We start from the raw sequence: 19,379 nt of genomic DNA, 5'->3' as shown, positions 1-19,379 counted from the left end.
GACGCCCTTGGGGGCCAAACTCACTTTCCCGGGTGACGTAAATAGGGTGCGGCACTTCAAGGGATGCGGTGCGTGACCACAAAAAAGGAGCTGTTCCGGCGCGTCAGGTGAGGCACCAGGAGGTGAATGCCCTTTTAGTGTCACCCTCCAACAGGAGGCGCTAGAGAGTCACTAGAAATCTAATGCGCCCCCACCCCTTTTATCCGCACGTGGATACAGCGCCGCCCCGAGGCCGCAGACGTCACTGCACATTTTAAAACTGGACGCTGCAGACACTGGAAGAGTCTCCATTAGACGTTTCTATGCAGAACATTCTTCTAACTGACTGAAGAGCGTCACCATCGATTCCCATCACAACAAATATGGCGGACGCATCCACCACTTCCGGTCACGTGATGTTATGCTATCGCGGTTGCTAAGACATCAGCCGGGAATAGACTTCCTTCACGTTCTGACCAATCAGCTCCTCACTTCCCTATTTATCCGGCCCCTGATACGCTCCGCGGTTACCAAGCGACACATCTGGAGGTCACGGCTCTTTTGTGGCCCCGCCTACCTCGGATGTTATCCAATCAACTGTTCGGTTTGAAGCATGAGGCTCCTCCTCGCTGTCACTGGTCGCCCCGCCCCTTCTATTGTTGCAAGCTAGTGATTGGTCCGGGCGAGTGTCGCTCACGTCCGGTTGCCGCTTCCTCCCTCCGCTCTCCTCCTAACGGTCCCGGGGAAGATGGCGGCCGGGGGCGAGGGCCTCATGCGGCGCTGGATCAGGGGCTTCGGGCTGCTGTACCTGTGTATCCGGGGCCCGCGCCTCTATCGGGTTTACCGGGTAAACGGGCGGGCGGCGATCGGGAGAGGCCGGCCCCTGCAGGAGGGAGACGCGGAGAGCTCCTGGGTGAGGTGCACCTGCTGCCCGCGGTCACAGGGGGTGCTGCCCGGGCTCCTGTATAGGACACTCCTGCCTCCACCTCTGCTTGCTGTCAGTGACTGGAAGCATCTCTTTTCTACACAGCAATGGGATCTAGATGATCCTGTCACCCTCTGTGTCCTCTCTGCTCCCCCACCACTCATAGGTAACGGACCCTGAAGGGTCTCATCATTATACGGGGTCCGGCAGCTGAGGACACGCTATAAGGCTGCGTATATACAACCGTGTACAGTCCACGATCCCTGGAAATAGCATGTGGACTGTGCTGTTGTACGGATTTGACAATGAAATGGCTCCATAAAATAAAGTGGATCACATACAGGTAAAAAAATCACAGAGTGGACCCGAGGATGTGACTAGAACCGGATCCTTCTGCGCTTTCAGAACCTCAGACTGCACACGGTAATAAGCTCTCAGCCAATATGGCCATCGCACCATCCACGCAGAGAGGAGAAAAGCTTAGACCTTGTTCACACTGGTGTCTATCACAGGGATTGTGAGGCAAGCGCCATCCTGCAGCGTCTCCAGTCCAGTGTCCTGACCAGTTACTAAGAGACACAGGGATGTTTTCATTCCCTGACAGCAAGCAGAGATCCTGAATGTGATGAGCTCCAGAACCATATGAGGACTGTTATTAAAAGGGGTTTTCTACAAAACAATTCTGTAAAGGGTCTGATCACTGAGCAGGGACCCCCACAATCATTAGCGGGATAGAAAGTGTCCGAATCAGACCTGCTGATGGGGATAAGTGATCACTGGAGGTAACAGGGACCATCAGCAGGATAGAAGGTGGACGCGTGATTGCTGGGCCTCCCTATGATCATGTGCACTGTGGTGCATTCATGCCGGACCCCCTTTCTTATTGGTACTAGCAGTCAGACCCCCATGATCCGGTGAACTACTTCTGATCATAGTTGACAGCACTAGAGGTCAGACCCCTAGAGGTCAGACACTTGTCCCCTATTAGCGACTCTGATTTGGACCACTTTGTACCTTTCTGGCATCTTGTGGGGGTCCCCAGTACAGAGCCCCCCTGTGACTGGCAGCAGAGAGCCGCGTACAGCTCTACAGGGGTCCATATGTTGCGCCGATATCATGGACATAATTTTTGTCTCTTGTATTTTGCAGGAATCTTTTTATCAACCAAAAGCTTTGGAGAAGCACACAGACAGCATCCTGGCATGGGTGAGTCCCGCGTGCACCCACTATAGCACCCGCTGACCCCATTTACACTGTTCTTGCACTGTTGCTGGGCAGCACATACCTATAAAGACTCAGCTGTTTCCTTAAAGGGCAAATACCACCAGAATGGAGGATGGTATGCAAATGAGCCCGAGAGGCTCCAGGCTCCATAGGTGTTAATGCAGCCTGGAGCCCCTCAGGCTCATTTGCATACCATCCTTCATTCTGGTCGTAAATGTCCTTTTAAGGTGCAACTTAATGGGGAGATCGCTGTCCAAAATAGTGTTTTATTCTTGTGATTTTTTTTTTTCATAATTGTGTGACCCTTTCTCCTCCAGGTATCTGTCCTGTGGACCATCTCCTACTACTCCTCCCCCCTCGCTGCCTTCTATATGTACAGAAAAGGTAAGGCCTTATCTTTCATAGTTCCTGAGCTTACAGAATCGCTCCCTAATTTTCGAAAATCAACTTTTATAATTATGGTAATGAGCCTGAAGGGCTCTATCAGTCCTTCACAAGCTGTTACATTGTCTCACCCTCCCCATACTCCCTCAGCACTCTCTCCTCTGCCTGCTGTAATCTCACCCAGGGAAGTAGTGCACAGTGTACTGGCCTGTGAAGCTACAGCACAGAGGGGCTCTGGTAACGTCCATTCACTTTATAATTAGGAGGCACTTGCAGACCCCCATTTGCTTCTTTGCTGATGTGTGGATGGAGTGCGGCGCATAGATGCTTAGTAGTTGTCCGTACACTCCCTGTTTGGATTGGAAGCCCCTGGTTCCGGGGCAGATGTATAGCAGGGCAAACTCCATATAAATGGCTTCCTTCTCCTCCAGTCCTCTGTGCTGCTGATCTGCTGTTGACTCTTATGACCTTCCACTGTATTATGACTGGTGCAATGTTCTGCAGGGTATATGACGGTGACCCGGCTGATACCTCTAACACAGTACGGCTTAACCCTTATGTTCCTGCTGGCGGGAATAGCATGTTTGAGAGGTGAGACTTCAATTTGCTATAATACAAGGGTTACTGTATATTGAGAATTACATGGGGGGTCCTTTTTACTGATATGGAGGGGGCAGAAGGCTGCACTGTTATTCGGTTCACCTCTATGGACCTGTTGGGGGCCGCTGGATACAGGGCTCGGATTTTCCATCCACCCCAAAATATAATGAATGGAGCAGCTGCACATGTGCTAAACCACCTGCTCCACCCAGACGGGGGAATAGGACCCCCAAGACTGGAAGGGTCCCAATAGTTAGACCCCTGCTGAGCAGACTGTTCCCACATCCTGCAGTAAGGGGTAACTTAAAATATGAGAATACTGCTTAAAATGATGTGAGATTCTTATTGGTCAGGGGGTTTCTTGTATAGTAAGACTTTCAGTGGATTTGTAATAATGGATCATTTATAGAATCGGTTCTGTACTTTCGCTCCTCCTAGGTTTGGGAAGATGGAGCAATCCTCAGTACATTCAGTTTATAAGCATTTTACAGAGAACCAAGATGGACGACTGTCCGGAAAACAAGGTAACACGACATGAATGTGCAGCACCCCTCAATGCTACAACACCTAAAGTTATTGGAAGTCAAGCTGCAGTAACCTGGCTCCGCCACTTCACAGTATACAGCGCTGTATCCTTCTGTACACCTATTCTGCTCTAGTCAATCAATGGGGTTGCTGGGTCATAGGTCCCGACCAATCTGAGACTGATCCCCTGAGGGTTGGGTATCAATCTCCAAATCTGGGAGAACATGTTACACTTCTTATAAGTAAAGAGCTCGGGTAGAAGGGCGCCCCCTGCAGTGCAGTTACATAGTAGGGCATTGTGGCCCTAATGCTGTGGTATTGACCTGTTACTGGGGCCGATGACTTATTAGATGTTTTTTATATCCTCTCTTTTACTTTCATTCACAGAAAATGTTGTCGAGCTTTAACTTTGACTTCCGCAGCTGGCCCGTGGACTTCCGATGGGATGAGACCAGCAGGTACCGCGCAGCGCTCCTTATACGTTTTATCATTTATGACTCTCATCCGTTATAATCATTAACCATTTCCACTCTCCTCTCAGTAAGGATCAGCAGAAGTTAGGAGTGACGGGCGGTGTACCCCTACTCAAGGCTGAACCCCGGACACGAGGCGCGGCTGACAGCTTCCTCCAGCGGGTGCAGAAGCTTCCATGTCAGATAACCAGGTAGTGGACGGCTTCCGTATGTGATAAGGGGACGGCCCTGGGACCCCCATGGTCCTTCCTGGTAGTCATCTGGCTTTCCAGGAGACTGCTGTATGGTCGTAATACATGAACCCCCAACCCTCAGGATCAGTGGGGGTCCCATGATCAGACACCTCTCCTCTTTCGCAGTTACGTTGTGGCTCACTCGTTTGGCCGGCGGATGCTGTACCCGGGCTCGGTGTACCTCTTACAGAAGGCTCTCATGCCCATGTTATTGCAGGGACAGGCCCGGCTTGTAGAAGAGGTGAGTAGAAGGTCGTACTTGTCCTGTGTCCCCTCATTCCCGCTCTTCTCCATACACTGACTTGTGTCACTCCTCTTCTAGTATAACGGGAAGCGAGCCAAGCTGCTGGCGTGTGATGGGAACGAGATCGACACCATGTTTGTAGACCGGAGGAACTCCGGGGAACGCAATGGGGCAAAGCTGGTAAGAGTAGCATCTAGTGGCCTCCAAGATGTGCTCCAGCCAGGACTAAATCTCTGCCTGTATCATGGCTTCTACCAGAAACTCATAGTAGAGCTACTAATAATCAGATCGTTACAAATCGGCCTCCCTGACTGTATACTTCACAATGTACTGCCAGCTAGCAGAGGTGATTCTTTTTTTCAGTGGTCATGTTGTTCTGAGGCATCATGAGATTGATAGCAGAATGAAGGAAATCCTCTGGTTTTATTCGTCAAAATGGATAATTGTATCTCTTTTCTGTACAGGTTATCTGCTGTGAAGGCAACGCCGGCTTCTACGAGGTTGGATGTGTTTCCACTCCGCTTGAAGGTCAGAGGACTCGGGGTCTTGCACAGACACAGACCTTATACCTGCTCTTGACTTGGGTTTTGTTCATGGATAAAACCTCTCTTTAAATTATTGAAATTTTAGCATCAGTTTAATGATTTTTTTTTACAATCTAGGTGGTTGCAATTTTTTATTTCTTGGTGGATTACTAATGCAGACCTCTTTATAGTCTGAGATTTTTTTTATGGTTTGCCAGTCCCAACGACCGTGAATGGAGCGGTAGGACACCGGCTTGATGTGCCGCTCCATTTTAGCTGGTTTCACATTGCATCATATGTATAGGCTCAGCGTATGTGTCGAGAAAGTTCTTGGCGCTTACGCTAAGCACGTACATTGACATGTAATGGCCGCGCTGATGCAGCGTATTGCTTCCCGAACCCCTCCCAGCATCGCCGAGCGAATACATTGCTCAGCAGGAGGGGACCCGGTGATGTCACTGTCCATAAAAGGGCAGTGATATCACTGAGAAAACACCCCATACATCAGCAGCAGTCGATCGCCGTCTGCTGCCATTTTGGCCTTCTGCCACCGCATTCAAGGGTAATGGGTGGGGTTCCTGGGGGACCTGTCCCACAGTATAATCATATTGTAGTATACGCCTGTGCCATACGTTGTAAGGATACGTTGGAATCCCCCAGACATGTCTTTACAACAAGATGTGACCCCCCCCCCCCAAGCGTTATTAGTGATTGTCATGTTAGTCGGTGGTTGGATCCTCAACGATCAAGTTGTTCTACCCTATTCAAAGAAAACCGATAACTTGGGATAAGCCCTTTAACACATCGTTTTATGTTTGATGGCCGCCATTTTCACTATATGTTATTCTGTGTTGTCTATTCTGTTGCTATAATTTTGGGTTTTGCCTTTCAGCTGGTTATTCTGTCCTTGGCTGGAACCATCCTGGATTTGCAGGCAGTACGGTAAGTGGCGGATCTTTGATTTGGGCATTAGTTGGCATAGACAAATCTGTTGGGTTTATCGCTGTATTTTGTATAGGTGCTGGTCCCCAGAACCCCCCTGGCACATCACATTGATTGACCATTATAATTTACAGCTTGTATGGGGACTGACAAGCCCTTTAACACAGGAGCAAGCAAGCCTGGAATCTAGAGGGGCAATGGGCTATCGCTTCACTTTCAGGGGCAGTGACTGGAAATGTCAGCGATGCCATGCCATAGTAGCCAGCCATTTCCCACAGTGGTAGGACACCAGCTCAACCTCCCACTCCTACCAGTAGTAAGAATTGGATCCCCCATGAGTCCTGTTCTTGTGATGGGAGGGGGTTCCAGGGGTCCCTGTAGATGGGGGATAACTTTCTTGCTTGATACAAATCCATTGATATCCAGTAGGGACTGAAAATGTAATCGGTTGCTGTAATTCAGATGAAGGTTAACACTCATGTCCTGGACAAGCCCCTCAAATACCAAATATAACTGACCTGCTAAACTCAGATCAGCTAATGTCATTACTATAGGGTTTGCTCCTCTTCCCACTATTTTTCCGTCCCGGACGAGCCCCCAATGTTTACATACAGGGCAACCCTGATAATCGACCAGTGGGGAGAACTTATGGTATAGTTATAGGTTTGCCTTTTCTCCTCAGGGTGTACCTTTCCCTCAAAACGAAGCAAACGCCATGGACGCAGTGGTGCAGTACGCCGTATACGGACTGGGCTTCAAGCTGCAAGACATCATTGTGTACGCCTGGTCTATCGGGGGCTTCACAGGTGTGAGACAGGAGCCATAGCTCATAGGACGGAGGATACGCTGGGTTACTTTGATAGAGAATATTGGGATGGTGTGGGGATCGGAAATAAGATCTTCCCCCTAGGAGGAGGATGCGGACAAAGTCATTAAATGATTTATGAGTCTTCTCTGTCTTGCAGCTACGTGGGCCGCCATGTCCTACCCAGACATCAGCGCCGTCGTCCTCGATGCCTCCTTCGATGACCTTGTTCCACTTGCACTGAAAGTGATGCCAGAAAGTTGGAGTGAGGACAAATTTATTGTGTACTAATCGTGTGTTGTCTGGGTCTCTTTATAGTGTATTCTACCTCTTATTATATCTTTTCCCTTATTCATTTACAATTTGTCTTTTCTCAATAGCAGTCTAGTGGGGTGCAGGGACTCCCAGCATCATTTATGATGACTGTTATAGGGTGTTAGGGTCTTTATAGTCTTGGTTGCCCATGCTGGATATCTTGGCTCACCAAAAGCAATAAGAATTGTGCATTACCTCCTCCTCCATGACTGATGGTGCCCATAGATGTGGCCGTGGTTGGCTTGGGCAACAGTCATGTGTCTGTGATTAGGTTTGTACATTGAGGTAATATAACTTTAGAGAAGTGGAGCTCACACATCTGTTTGTCTTACAAAAAAACTCTGCTTGTTTCCTTAGGAGGCCTCGTGACCCGAACTGTAAGGAAGTATCTAAACCTTAACAACGCGGAGCAGCTCTGCAGGTAATAAAGCTCCTGACATGGGATGTGGGGACATCTGCTATGCAACTATAGTGGGAGAGGAGCTGAGCTCTAGCAGATGCAGCAGGTTTTATAGGCCGGACAAACTACATTCTGTCTGGACTCTTAGGAGAGACCAGGAGTCCTGATTACCCGCCCACACACACACTGATTGACAGTCAGAACCCTTTTACCCTGTCCACACACAGTGATTGACAGCGAGAATCCTGATCCACACACACACACAGTGATTGACAGTCTTATCTATAGACACACTAGAACCTAAAATCACTGTGTGGGGGCGGGGTAATCGGAACTCATCCTGTCAATCTCTGTGTGGGCGGGGTAATCGGAACTCATCCTGTCAATCTCTTTGTGTGGGCGGGGAGTCAGGGTTTTCAGTGTACCCATAACCTGCATAGAATAGAAGAGAGCATAGCTTATGTTACTTACCCTCCCTGTGTTCTCCCCCATCTTTTTCGCTGGCACACTCCACCTCAGTTTGCAGATTAGGGGTCCTACCCCCTCCATGATATGAGGTGTCTGTACATCTCCTGGCTTAAATATTTGACACTCCTCTCTTTTTCTCCTAAGGTATCAGGGCCCAGTGTTGCTGATCAGAAGAACAAAGGACGAAATAATTACAACCACGTAAGTGTATAGGACGATGCTCTGTACATGTGTGATAGAAACATGGCCGCCTTCACTCGTTGTCTCTCCTTTCCAGACATCCAGACGACATTTCATCAAACAGAGGAAACGACCTCCTTGTCATTCTGCTGCAGCACCGGTGAGTGTATCCGAGCCGCCGTATCTAAAGCAATCATCTGGAATACTGGGAATAGACTGGATGGGTTATGCTGAGTTGAGGTCTTTGGCCTCGGGGGCAGGGGGTAGGGGCTCTGCGCTGTCATATACTTTATGGACATGTATTTGGAGAACTATTATTAAGGCTTCTAGAACTTCTCTTCTACCTACAGTTACCCCAATGTGATGACAGAAGAGGGCAGGAGGGCAGTTAGGATGTGGCTCTCAGCCTCCACTCCAGAAGAAGAAGGTGAGGGCTCCCTAAATCGTGTCCATTATATGTATGTGTTATGGTCTTTGTGTAGGGACGTTGTATGGCGGGGGGTGGGGATATCCTCCATGCTGGGACGTTGCATGTTGGGGGGGAATATCCTCTGTGAAGGGACCTTGTATGTTGGGGGGATATCCTCCGTGCAGGGACATTGCATGTTGGGGGGGAATATCCTCTGTGAAGGGACCTTGTATGTTGGGGGGATATCCTCCGTGCAGGGACATTGCATGTTGGGGGGGAATATCCTCCGTGCAGGGACATTGCATGTTGGGGGGGAATATCCTCCGTGCAGGGACATTGCATGTTGGGGGGAATATCCTCCGTGCAGGGACATTGCATGTTGGGGGGGATATCCTCCGTGCAGAACCTTGACTCTCTATTACTTTGTCTCCCTGCAGCCTCTGTACTAAGTAACTATGGGGTGGAGGAGGACTGGTGTCTGTCTGTCCTAGAGTCCTACAAAGCAGAGAATTTAGGACAATTTCCATGGACTGTAGGTAAGTATCTGGTGATGGATTGTGGGAGACAGGAGAGGTCCTAGGAGAAGTGTTGATTTATCCTAAACATAAAGGTGTTTCCATCAGTCCCCATCTTGCTCTCGGAGCTGTTTGTCTTGTGGAAGGGGTTGTCCAGCCCATAGGGTAGGTCCTAATTCTCAGGTCAGGTTGATGGGAGTCTGACACTCAAGACCCACCAACCCCACCCCCACACTGATCTGTACTGTTTAATTCATGGTAGTCCATTCACTTGGATGTAATCTGACCTTCACTTACTGGGCCCAGTAACAGAGAATGGCGCTGGACTGACGCTGGCCTGGACTGTCGGACCCACCCTATTCTATTAATAGGTCATCAGTGTCTAGAAGGTGGAGCAGACATATGTGGACTATAGATGGGTAGATATAGGGATCCAGTCCCCGTGGTGAGCTCCGCCATATAACGAGCCGCTACGGGAGGTCTCTGAGTGACTGCAGGCGGCCATACTGTGCACTGACGCTTCTCTTATCTCCTGTAGGGGAGGAGATGAGCTCAGAAGGACGGCAGCAGCTGGCGCTATACCTGGTACGTATCACCGGTTCCTCCACATTCCTCGCTGTGTTACATTGCGCCCCGGAGCCTCGCTCTTCTGTGTACACACCTAGAGCTCTGCTCCCTGCTCTGGGAACTTCCCTGTATGAAAATCTGATCGCAGCCTCTCTGTCCTTGTTTAAAGGAAACCTACCACTTGAAGTGGTAGGTGTAGGATGCATATACTGAGCACCAGCGCAGGGTGAGCCGGTGCTTACTTTCATTAGTGTCCTAAACCGCTGTATCGCGGTTTAAACACGTTTTAATCTTTACAGCCGAAGGAGCTTCGGCGCACCAAGTGCCCGACCGTGCGCGCGCCTACATAGGAAGTGAAGGAGAGCCTTGGTGTGCCGAAGCTCCTTCGGCTGTAAGGATTAAAAAGTGTTTAAACCGCCATACAGCGGTTTAGGACACTAATGAAAGTAAGCTCCAGCACCAGCTCACCCTGCGCTGGTGCTCGGTATATGCATCCTACACCTACCATATCATGTGGTAGGTTTCTTTTAAAGGATTTGTCCATCGTTGCATCCAATTCTGTTGTTTATCAAAAATAAAAAGGAAATAAATTAGAGGTTGTCCCGCCACATGGTAGGGGGGCAGGGGGCAGGATGGGACAAGTTGCCCCACCACGTGGTTGGGGGGGGGGGGGGGGGGGGCAGGACGGGACAGGTTGCCCCACCACAACTTGATGTCTCCTTTCCGCAGGCACAGAAGTATCTCAGCAGCTTTGAGGCCACACACTGTACCCCGCTCCCAGCCAGCGCCTTCCAGATGCCCTGGTGTATATAACCGCCTTGTCCCCAAATGTGACGACCTGCTGTGACCTTCCTCCATCCCGGGATCTGTGACTGGCAGCTATGAAAGACGAGAGAGCGAGCAGCCGCCTCCCCGTCATCTCTCGTACCTCTACGGACGCCATCTTCTTTTTTTTTAAATAAACGGATTGAACTGATTTAGTCGTGAGAATTTCAAATGCCGCTAGTAAAATGTGAAGGGGTCTAGTACAATACGTAGCACTGGAGGTTCTCCACCTTCCCGGGGTTGCGCTGTCCCACCAGGAGCCGCTGAGTCCGTGCACTTAACCACTGAGCCAGGATGATACCAGAGAAGGTGGTGACCTCCCCGGAGACCCTCGCTTCTGTGCCAGCGGTGGTAGAGACCCTGGTGCAGCCGCTCTAGATGATCAGGAACGTCCTAGCATCCTCATTGTTGGATAAATGTTGCGTTACCTAGAACCTCATCCATTCCACTACTGTCCGTAAGTGAATGGTCGTCTGTCGCTCATCTGACGTCATCCATTAGGCTTCCGACCTCAATAAATTCATGTGCATGTCTCCATAATGTGGTGTACTCTCTGTTTGTAGACGCTTAGTTGTAGCATAGTAGGACGAGGCGCTACTTCTGGTTTGGTCCGATTGGATGGAGCCGACTTTTTGAAGATACATGAGCCAACGCTGTATCCTGAAAATACGCTTTGAACCCTGATGGTCCTAAACCAGGGAAGAGAAGTAGTTGTGACCAAGCAGTATTGGTCCTGGAGAGATTTGTAATTGGTCCCTTGGTTAGTAGCAGAAGGACTGTGAAACACAGATTCATATTCCATGGTTCTGTATGGGGGGGGGGGGGGTTCCTGCGCTGTGTGAAATGAACCTTATGCTGACTATATCTTAGGAAAACCCAAAAATGTAAAAAAATTATTAGTATTAAACATGAATTCTTAATAATGGGCTGTGAGTTTAGTGACACAACCACCACTACACAGGTGCTGTGTGTATGTATAATATATCTCCCACACGTGACACCTTACCGCTGTAACGCGTCTCCCCAGGGCCTGGTATAAACCGTGGCTGTAGCACTGTCCGTCATCATTAGACTGTGTTCACACATCATCCAAAAAAGAGTAACAGAAATGAATGGGGCTGAAATTGAGTGCACCAACAGACATGGCCCCGCCCCTAGTGCACATGGAAGCTTATCAGCATGAAGATACAATATTCTGCGGAGCTCTACACCAGGCTGCTCTCAGGTTTAGGCGCCATTAAATGGAAGATAATGGGGTCATTTACTAAGGGCCCGATTTGCTTTTTCCCCGACTTGATACCCGAATATTTCCGATTTGCGGCAATTTTTTTTCCTGAATTGCCCCAGGTTTTCGGTGCACGCCATCAGATTGTGGCGCGCCGGCATGCACGCAACGGAAATGGGGGGGTGGTCGAACAAAAACCTGACGGTGGTGCCCCGTGTGTCTCTCCCTCTAGAAGATGTGCTTTTAGGGGAGACTACCTCCAAAACTGTTGGAGACCAAACCCTCGACTTGAACTAAACAGCGCAATGTGAACACTGAACATAGTGACGAGCACCGAAGCAGAAGAAAACTGCAGCAACATCTTTGCAGACTCCGAACCTGCGCCCGCTAACGTCAATGGGCAGTCTAAAAAGAGTTAAAGGGCTTCTCCCGAGTTTGAATAACGTCTGTTTTCTTTCAAAAACAGCGCCACACCTGACCATGGTTAGTGTGTGGTATTGCTCTAAGCTCCATTCATTTCTATATAGTCAGGCTGCAATACCGGCACAAGCCACAGGCAAGTGTGGCGCTGTTTATGGGGAAAAAAAGCAGCCATATTGACCTCAGGAGAACCCTATTAAGATAACTTGTTTTCCCTTAGGCCTCTTGCACACTAGCGTTGCGTTTCACGTCAGGGTGCAATGCGTGAAAAACTGACGTTTTTGCTGCGTTTTTGTTTCATTTTTGTTCGCGTTTTTTTGCGTTTTCGGTGCGTTTTTCACGCGCGTTTTTTTAAGTCAATGGGACTTTTTCAAAGGGACCAAGGTTCGGGAATAAAATGTTTTATTTAATTGAAAAATAATGTCTTCTGATAAGTTGCAAACATCTGCGATCTATTCTTCACTGTTCCGCGCGCGTATATTATCTCCCGACAAGTTAGCAGATGTGAAGAACAGTGAAGAATAGAATAAAAACAGTGACCACAGGATCATTTAAGAGAAAAACACAGTGCAGAACAAAATAGCATGTGAAGAACAATATATATGTGTGTAAAGAACACATTGCAGATGTTTCCATACATCTGCAATGTCTTCTTCACACATATATATTGTTCTTCACATGCTATTTTGTTCGCACCGCTCCGCGCGTATCTCCCGACAAGTAAGCAGATGTGCCGAACATCTGTAATCTATTCTGCAATGTGTTCTGCACTGTGTTTTTCTCTTAAATGATCCTGTGTTCACTGTGTTCACTGTTTTTATTCTATTCTTCACTGTTCTTCATTGTGTTTTTTTAATTAAATGATCGTTCGCGAGCAGGGGAAATACTGTTATTCTGGTCACCTAGCAACCCTTACGTTTAAAACGCATTGCACTCGCATTGCACTTGCAATGTTTGCGAGTGCAATGCGTTTTGGATACGTCCCCATAGACTTGAATGGGGCGTGAAAAATGCGCGTGAATCGCAAAAATAGAGCATGCTGCGATTTTGACGCGCGTGCAAACGAACGCAAGCACGCGCGTGCAAAACAACGCAAATGAAGAAAGACCCATTGAATACAATGGGACAGAGTGCAATGCAAGTTCTGCGCTTCAAATGCACGCGCAGAACTCGCGCGTGAAAAACGCCAGTGGAGAAGGGGCCTAAGGCTACATTCACACTGCAGTATGGGGAGGAGGGGGGGCATATACGTCTCCCATGGATGGCAATAGGCGCACGCTGTACCATTCCGTACCTGGGAGATAGATAGGACATGTTCTATCTTTCCCTGGAATACGGCGCTGTGTGCTAGGTGTAAAAATGCAGTCATCTTGTTCTCCCTGTTTGTGTAAGTAATCGCAAGCGGTTTCAAAGGCGCAAATGCAATGAAAACGCACCTAGAAACGCAGACACACACAAAAAAGCAAGTTAAGACACTTTATCCAATAATCCATTTAAAAAGCCAATATGCAAATAGGATGCGTTTTACAAGGATGCAAAAACGCAATTTAAAAAAATCCACCAAAAAAGATGCGCGTCTCCGAGGTGTCAGTTTGTATCTATTTTCATTATCTTATAGTCATCCTTTTTTTTTTTTTTATTTCCCCCCTATCCGCTCAAAAAAGGTCTATGCGTTTTGGACAAACCCCCTCCCACTTGCATTTTGGATGCATTTAAAAACGTGATGAAAACAGCAGTGGAAAACCTCTCAAAGATGGAAAAAACGGATCCGCTATTCATGCGTTTTTAAATGGAAACAGCAAAACTGAAGCCGGAATGCAGATGGGAACTGGCGCTAAAATAACCTGCACATATCCACACGCTCTTCCAGGACAGTGGTGGTCACCCCATGTGGGAGTCATTATAGAGAGGGGCCAAAAATAATCAACCCCAGACAATGGAGGGACACAGAGCATCTCCCACAGGGATAATAATCAACCCCAGACAATGGAGGGACACAGAGCATCTCCCACAGGGATAATAATCAAACCCAGACAATGGAGGGACACAGAGCATCTCCCACAGGGATAATAATCAAACCCTGACAATGGAGGGACACAGAGCATCTCCCACAGGGATAATAATCAACCCCAGACAATGGAGGGACACAGAGCATCTCCCACAGGGATAATAATCAACCCCAGACAATGGAGGGACACAGAGCATCTCCCACAGGGATAATAATCAACCCCAGACAATGGAGGGACACAGAGCATCTCCCACAGGGATAATAATCAAACCCAGACAATGGAGGGACACAGAGCATCTCCCACAGGGATAATAATCAAACCCTGACAATGGAGGGACACAGAGCATCTCCCACAGGGATAATAATCAACCCCAGACAATGGAGGGACACAGAGCATCTCCCACAGGGATAATAATCAAACCCAGACAATGGAGGGACACAGAGCATCTCCCACAGGGATAATAATCAAACCCAGACAATGGAGGGACACAGAGCATCTCCCACAGGGATAATAATCAAACCCAGACAATGGAGGGACACAGAGCATCTCCCACAGGGATAATAATCAAACCCAGACAATGGAGCGACACAGAGCATCTCCCACAGGGATAATAATCAAACCCAGACAATGGAGGGACACGGAGCATCTCCCACAGGGATAATAATCAAACCCAGACAATGGAGGGACAGAGAGCATCTCCCACAGGAATAATAATCATACCCTGACAATGGAGGGACAGAGAGCATCTCCCACAGGGATAATAATCAAACCCTGACAATGGAGGGACACAGAGCATCTCCCACAGGAATAATAATCAAACCCTGACAATGGAGGGACACAGAGCATCCCCCGCAAGGATAATAATCAACCCCAGACAATGGAGGGACACAGAGCATCCACCACAGGGATAATAATCAACCCCAGACAATGGAGGGACACAGAGCATCTCCCACAGGAATAATAATCAAACCCAGACAATGGAGGGACACAGAGCATCTCCCGCAGGGATAATAATCAAACCCAGACAATGGAGGGACACAGAGCATCTCCCACAGGGATAATAATCAAACCCTGACAATGGAGGGACACAGAGCATCTCCCACAGGAATAATAATCAAACCCTGACAATGGAGGGACACAGAGCATCTACCACAGGAATAATAATCAAACCCAGACAATGGAGGGACACAGAGCATCTCCCACAGGGATAATAATCAACCCAGACAATGGAGGGACAGAGAGCATCTCCCACAGGGATAATAATCAAACCCTGACAATGGAGAGACACAGAGCATCTCCCACAGGGATAATAATCATACCCTGACAATGGAGGGACACGGAGCATCTCCCACAGGGATAATAATCAAGCCCAGACAACGGAGGGACACAGAGCATTTCCCACAGGAATAATAATCATACCCTGACAATGGAGGGACACAGAGCATCTCCCACAGGGATAATAATCAAACCCAGACAATGGAGGGACACAGAGCATCTACCACAGGAATAATAATCAAACCCAGACAATGGAGGGACACAGAGCATCTCCCACAGGGATAATAATCAAGCCCAGACAATGGAGGGACACAGAGCATCTCCCATAGGGATAACATACACACAGATGATAGAGATGGCATCTCCCAACTCGGAAGAGTCAGACCGGTCAGGTAAGTGTTAACCACATTAAGGGTGCAGTGGTTGCCTTTAAGAGGGCATGATCTCTCAATTACCTCATTAAGGAAACAATCCCAGGCTACAAAATCCTGTCCTCCCAGCTACTGGGGATAGTCTACTACTGACGTGGGAGGTAAGTGCTGCTGGCAATGTACTACTACACCCATGAGGAATCTGAAAAACTTGTCCCTTTACAAGTCTTCAGTCTTTGAGCTGCTACGTGAATAAATTAAAAAAAGTTAATTTTTGCCCCGTGTCTTACAAAGCTCCTGTTTCATGAAGGGTTTGTCATTTTGGAGAGAGGCGTCCACCTGTCTTGCAGTACCACTTTTCACCACAAGTCTTTTCTAAAGTCTAATGCAACAGCGCCACAACTTTCCTTACTAAATTCCAAAGGTTTTAAAGCTGAAAAATCATGAAGTATCCTTAAGAAATCAATAAATGATAAAGCCAGGGTATAGAGTTTTTTTTTTTTTTTTTTTGGTGTTCTGCATTTTTAAAATGTTCCGATATACTGGCACTAGCTTCGGAAGAAAACCCTTTCATGGTTTTTTGAGCAGTGACTCCTACTAGGAATTGGATAAAACTAAATTGTGCAGAAACCTTTTGGTGTAGAGTATAAAAAAAAAAAACCCCACTTTATTCTACTTGTATAAGGCCGGCGGCACACGTGGCGTTTTGAATCCTTTTTTTGGCTGTTTTCCAACTATTCTGATTAAGGTAATTGGAAAAAAACGGTCAAAAACGCATGCGGTTTGTAACGGACTGCTTAAAAACGGGTTCAAAGCGCTACGTGTCCCGCCGGCGTTGCGTTTTCATAGCGTTTTGAAGAGAGGATTTGCCCAATTACATTACTGTTTACAAAATGTGATGTTAGAGAATATGATAACGCAAATGTAAACAATGTGTTAACAAGCATTTAAATAGCGTTTTGTAATCTTAATCGTTAACAGTCATTGGGTATATTGCCCCCTCCTCAGCTGTTGTAACATGTTTCAAAATGCAACGTGTGACCGCTTCCTTGAGGGTGCGGTCACATGTCGCGTTTAACGCATGCGTTTAAAAACGCATTACAATAGCTGGTGAGTGATTTGCCTAATTAAACAGCTGCTAACACCTGTGTTTACGAAACGCAACCGTTAACGCATGCGTTAACATCGCGGTTAACACATGCGTTTTGTAAACACAAGGGATAAGAGGTGTTTAATTAGGCAAATCACTCACCAGCTATTCCAATGCGTTTTTAAACGCATGCGTTAAACGCGACGTGTGACCGCACCCTGAGAATTTGCTTCAGTTCTGTTTTTACAAGAAATCAAATATTTCATGTAAATTTTTTATTTTTTTATTTTTTTTTTTTTCCTAGATGGAGATTCCAGACTGGGAAATGGAGGTTTCACAGAGCTCAGACGATGAGGTGGGAGTCTCCTCTAGAGTCTTACCTTAGTTTTTGGGTGTAGTCACACGGGGCGCTAGCACAATGGGGGCGGGCCTCAGGTGAACGCATTTGCGTACAGAAAACAATCGCATGCGTTTAGCTGGAAATGCTAATGTGATTGGGACGAGGCCCTGCCCCCTGCGCTTGGAAACGCACAGCGACATGTGACTGCGCCCACAGTGTTGTGTTCACCCATAGGGGTGTGGGCATAACCTGATGGAGTAAGCAGCCTTATTAGGCCCATAATATATCTATACCCCATAGAACAGTGGTGGCGAACCTATGGCACGGGTGCCAGAGGCGGCACTCAGAGCCCTTTCTGTGGGCACCCGGGCCATCGCCCCAGCACACAAGACAGGACTCAAAGAATCTTCCTGCAGTTCCAAGCAACTTAAAATATGCTGCTTTCAGTCATATTTTTTTATACTTACTTCATTACTTGGGACTGTAGGAAGAGGGAGAATGTGTAGTCAGGGCTGAATTATCTTTGAAGGACCTCCTGCTGGCCCCACGATTCTCTGTGTACAGAGGGAAACTGGAAAGAAGCTAAAATGATGCAAATTTTCCATCTTTCTACTGTGTTGCTGTCCTCAGGAGGCCAGTATGATTGAAAGTTGTTGAACAGGGAGCAATAAGTTACTGCTTTAATTTTTAGTTGGCACCTCACGATACATAAGGGGGGTTTTGGGTTGCAGTTTGGGCACTCGGCCGCTAAAAGGTTCGCCATCACTGCCATAGAAGAAGAGTAGGAATATAAATACATTATATTTGGATTTTGTTTTGGGGTGCACACGTGATTAGCGACAGAACTATGGGGAGTACTGAGGTGTTACACCCTTGTACATGAACGTATCCAGCACCCATGAGCTAGCCACAAAAACGGTACCTAGTTTCCACCCCATCACCCCCCTCATAGACTTGCGTTACACCCGGTCACTGTGACCAAACTGGGAGGCCATGATGTAAAAGACAGGACTGCTCAGCTTCCTTTGGAGGGGAGAGGAGCGCGCACCCCTCCTCCCTCCTCCTTTCCACACCCCTCCTGCACCCAGGGACGCCCCGGTCGAGCACATGGTCAGGAAGCTGCTTATGATATGACTAATGTTTCCGTTTTTAGGTTTCCGTAGAGAAGAGTTGCCATTATCGCTTGGGCCCTGATAATCTGGATGACACCCTAGAGTATGACCCTTCACCCTGTGACCCCGCTGCTCCAGTATGTGAAGATGATTGTTCCCCAGAAACCTCTGAATCCACAAATCCACTGACCACCTGAGGGCACATAGTGGCAGAGGGAGGGTTACCCACAATTCCGTGTGTTAATATTTTCTAAGAATAAATTATTTATTTGCTCTCCATCTTGGTCCTTCTTGCTCCTGGTTGTATCAGACAAGAAAACTACTACATGATGGCCAAAGTAAAGGGTTTCCAATTTTTGTGACCCTGATCTATATTATGGGGGTGTTCTATAATGTGTTATTTATAATTCAATAATCATTTGTTTAGCCGGTTATTATCAGATTGTAGATGCCCAACAACTGGTACCACCCTGAGAGGCAGTTTTTGTAGCTTATTGACATCCCCATCCTATTCAAGTGAATTGGCTAAGCAGTAATACCATGAACAACCACTATACAGCATGCGGCGCTTTGCTTGGAATGTTCTGAATGTTACAGCCCCAGCTAAATTGTTTTGGGCAATGTGGATCGGACCTGTCACATTGATAATATATTTACGAAAAATTAGTGAAGGGTTATGGTGGTAATTTAAAGGGATTGTCCAAAAGTTGATAAACATGGGGGCTTTCGTCCAAAAACAGCACCACACCTGACTGTGGTTTGTGTCGGTATTGCAACTAATCTCCATTCATCTCTATAGGGCTGAGCTGCAGTCCTGGCGCAAGTCATGGTCGTATGTGGGGCTGTTTTTGGGGGGAAAAAACTGCCATGTTTTTCAACCTCCAGACAATCCCTTTAAGGGTAAGTAGTCAAACCCAATGTGGCAGATATGGGGCAAATTCTGGCTCCTGAACAGCTCCCTAATTAAATATATAATGGGGAGCCACAGATCAGTCAATCG

At 47.7% G+C, this 19,379-nt stretch overlaps 1 protein-coding gene and 1 long non-coding RNA gene across 4 annotated transcripts; both read left to right on the top strand.

The window, feature by feature from the left end:
• The first annotated feature begins 397 nt into the window (after positions 1-397).
• ABHD16A (abhydrolase domain containing 16A, phospholipase) lies at positions 398-10,688 on the top strand. Of its 3 annotated transcripts, none has more exons than XM_072125952.1 (20): positions 398-681; positions 2,054-2,110; positions 2,446-2,512; positions 3,017-3,103; positions 3,551-3,636; positions 4,025-4,095; positions 4,179-4,301; positions 4,470-4,584; positions 4,666-4,767; positions 5,052-5,115; positions 6,004-6,053; positions 6,736-6,859; positions 7,019-7,123; positions 7,531-7,594; positions 8,186-8,242; positions 8,319-8,381; positions 8,572-8,648; positions 9,068-9,166; positions 9,684-9,730; positions 10,442-10,688. In XM_072125952.1, the coding sequence occupies exons 1-20, from the start codon at positions 562-564 to the stop codon at positions 10,523-10,525; spliced, it is 1,662 nt and encodes a 553-aa protein (XP_071982053.1). In that variant the 5' UTR covers positions 398-561; the 3' UTR covers positions 10,526-10,688. The 3 variants fall into 3 exon arrangements, with proteins under 3 accessions (XP_071982053.1, XP_071982052.1, XP_071982051.1); XM_072125951.1 differs by lacking the exon at positions 398-681 and adding an exon at positions 688-826; XM_072125950.1 differs by lacking the exon at positions 398-681 and adding an exon at positions 688-892.
• A 5,046-nt stretch (positions 10,689-15,734) lies between these two features.
• Positions 15,735-18,658, top strand: LOC140077267 (uncharacterized). Its single transcript, XR_011849745.1, has 3 exons — positions 15,735-15,858; positions 17,232-17,282; positions 18,421-18,658. It is a non-coding gene; the product is annotated as an uncharacterized lncRNA (long non-coding RNA).
• Positions 18,659-19,379: the final 721 nt, after the last annotated feature.

Source organism: Engystomops pustulosus, chromosome 9 (assembly GCF_040894005.1).
Source record: "Engystomops pustulosus chromosome 9, aEngPut4.maternal, whole genome shotgun sequence".
Classification (NCBI taxonomy): Eukaryota; Metazoa; Chordata; class Amphibia; order Anura; family Leptodactylidae; genus Engystomops; species Engystomops pustulosus.
This window is presented reverse-complemented; position numbering and strand designations above follow the sequence as displayed.

Coding starts and splice junctions, on each gene's coding strand:
- ABHD16A (XM_072125950.1), top strand. CDS start 728: ATGGCGGCCGGGGGCGAGGGCCTCATGCGGCGCTGGATCAGGGGCTTC. Junction 2,513..3,016: donor CTTCTATATGTACAGAAAAG/GTAAGGCCTTAT, acceptor AATGTTCTGCAG/GGTATATGACGGTGACCCGG. Junction 4,585..4,665: donor AGGCCCGGCTTGTAGAAGAG/GTGAGTAGAAGG, acceptor CTCCTCTTCTAG/TATAACGGGAAGCGAGCCAA.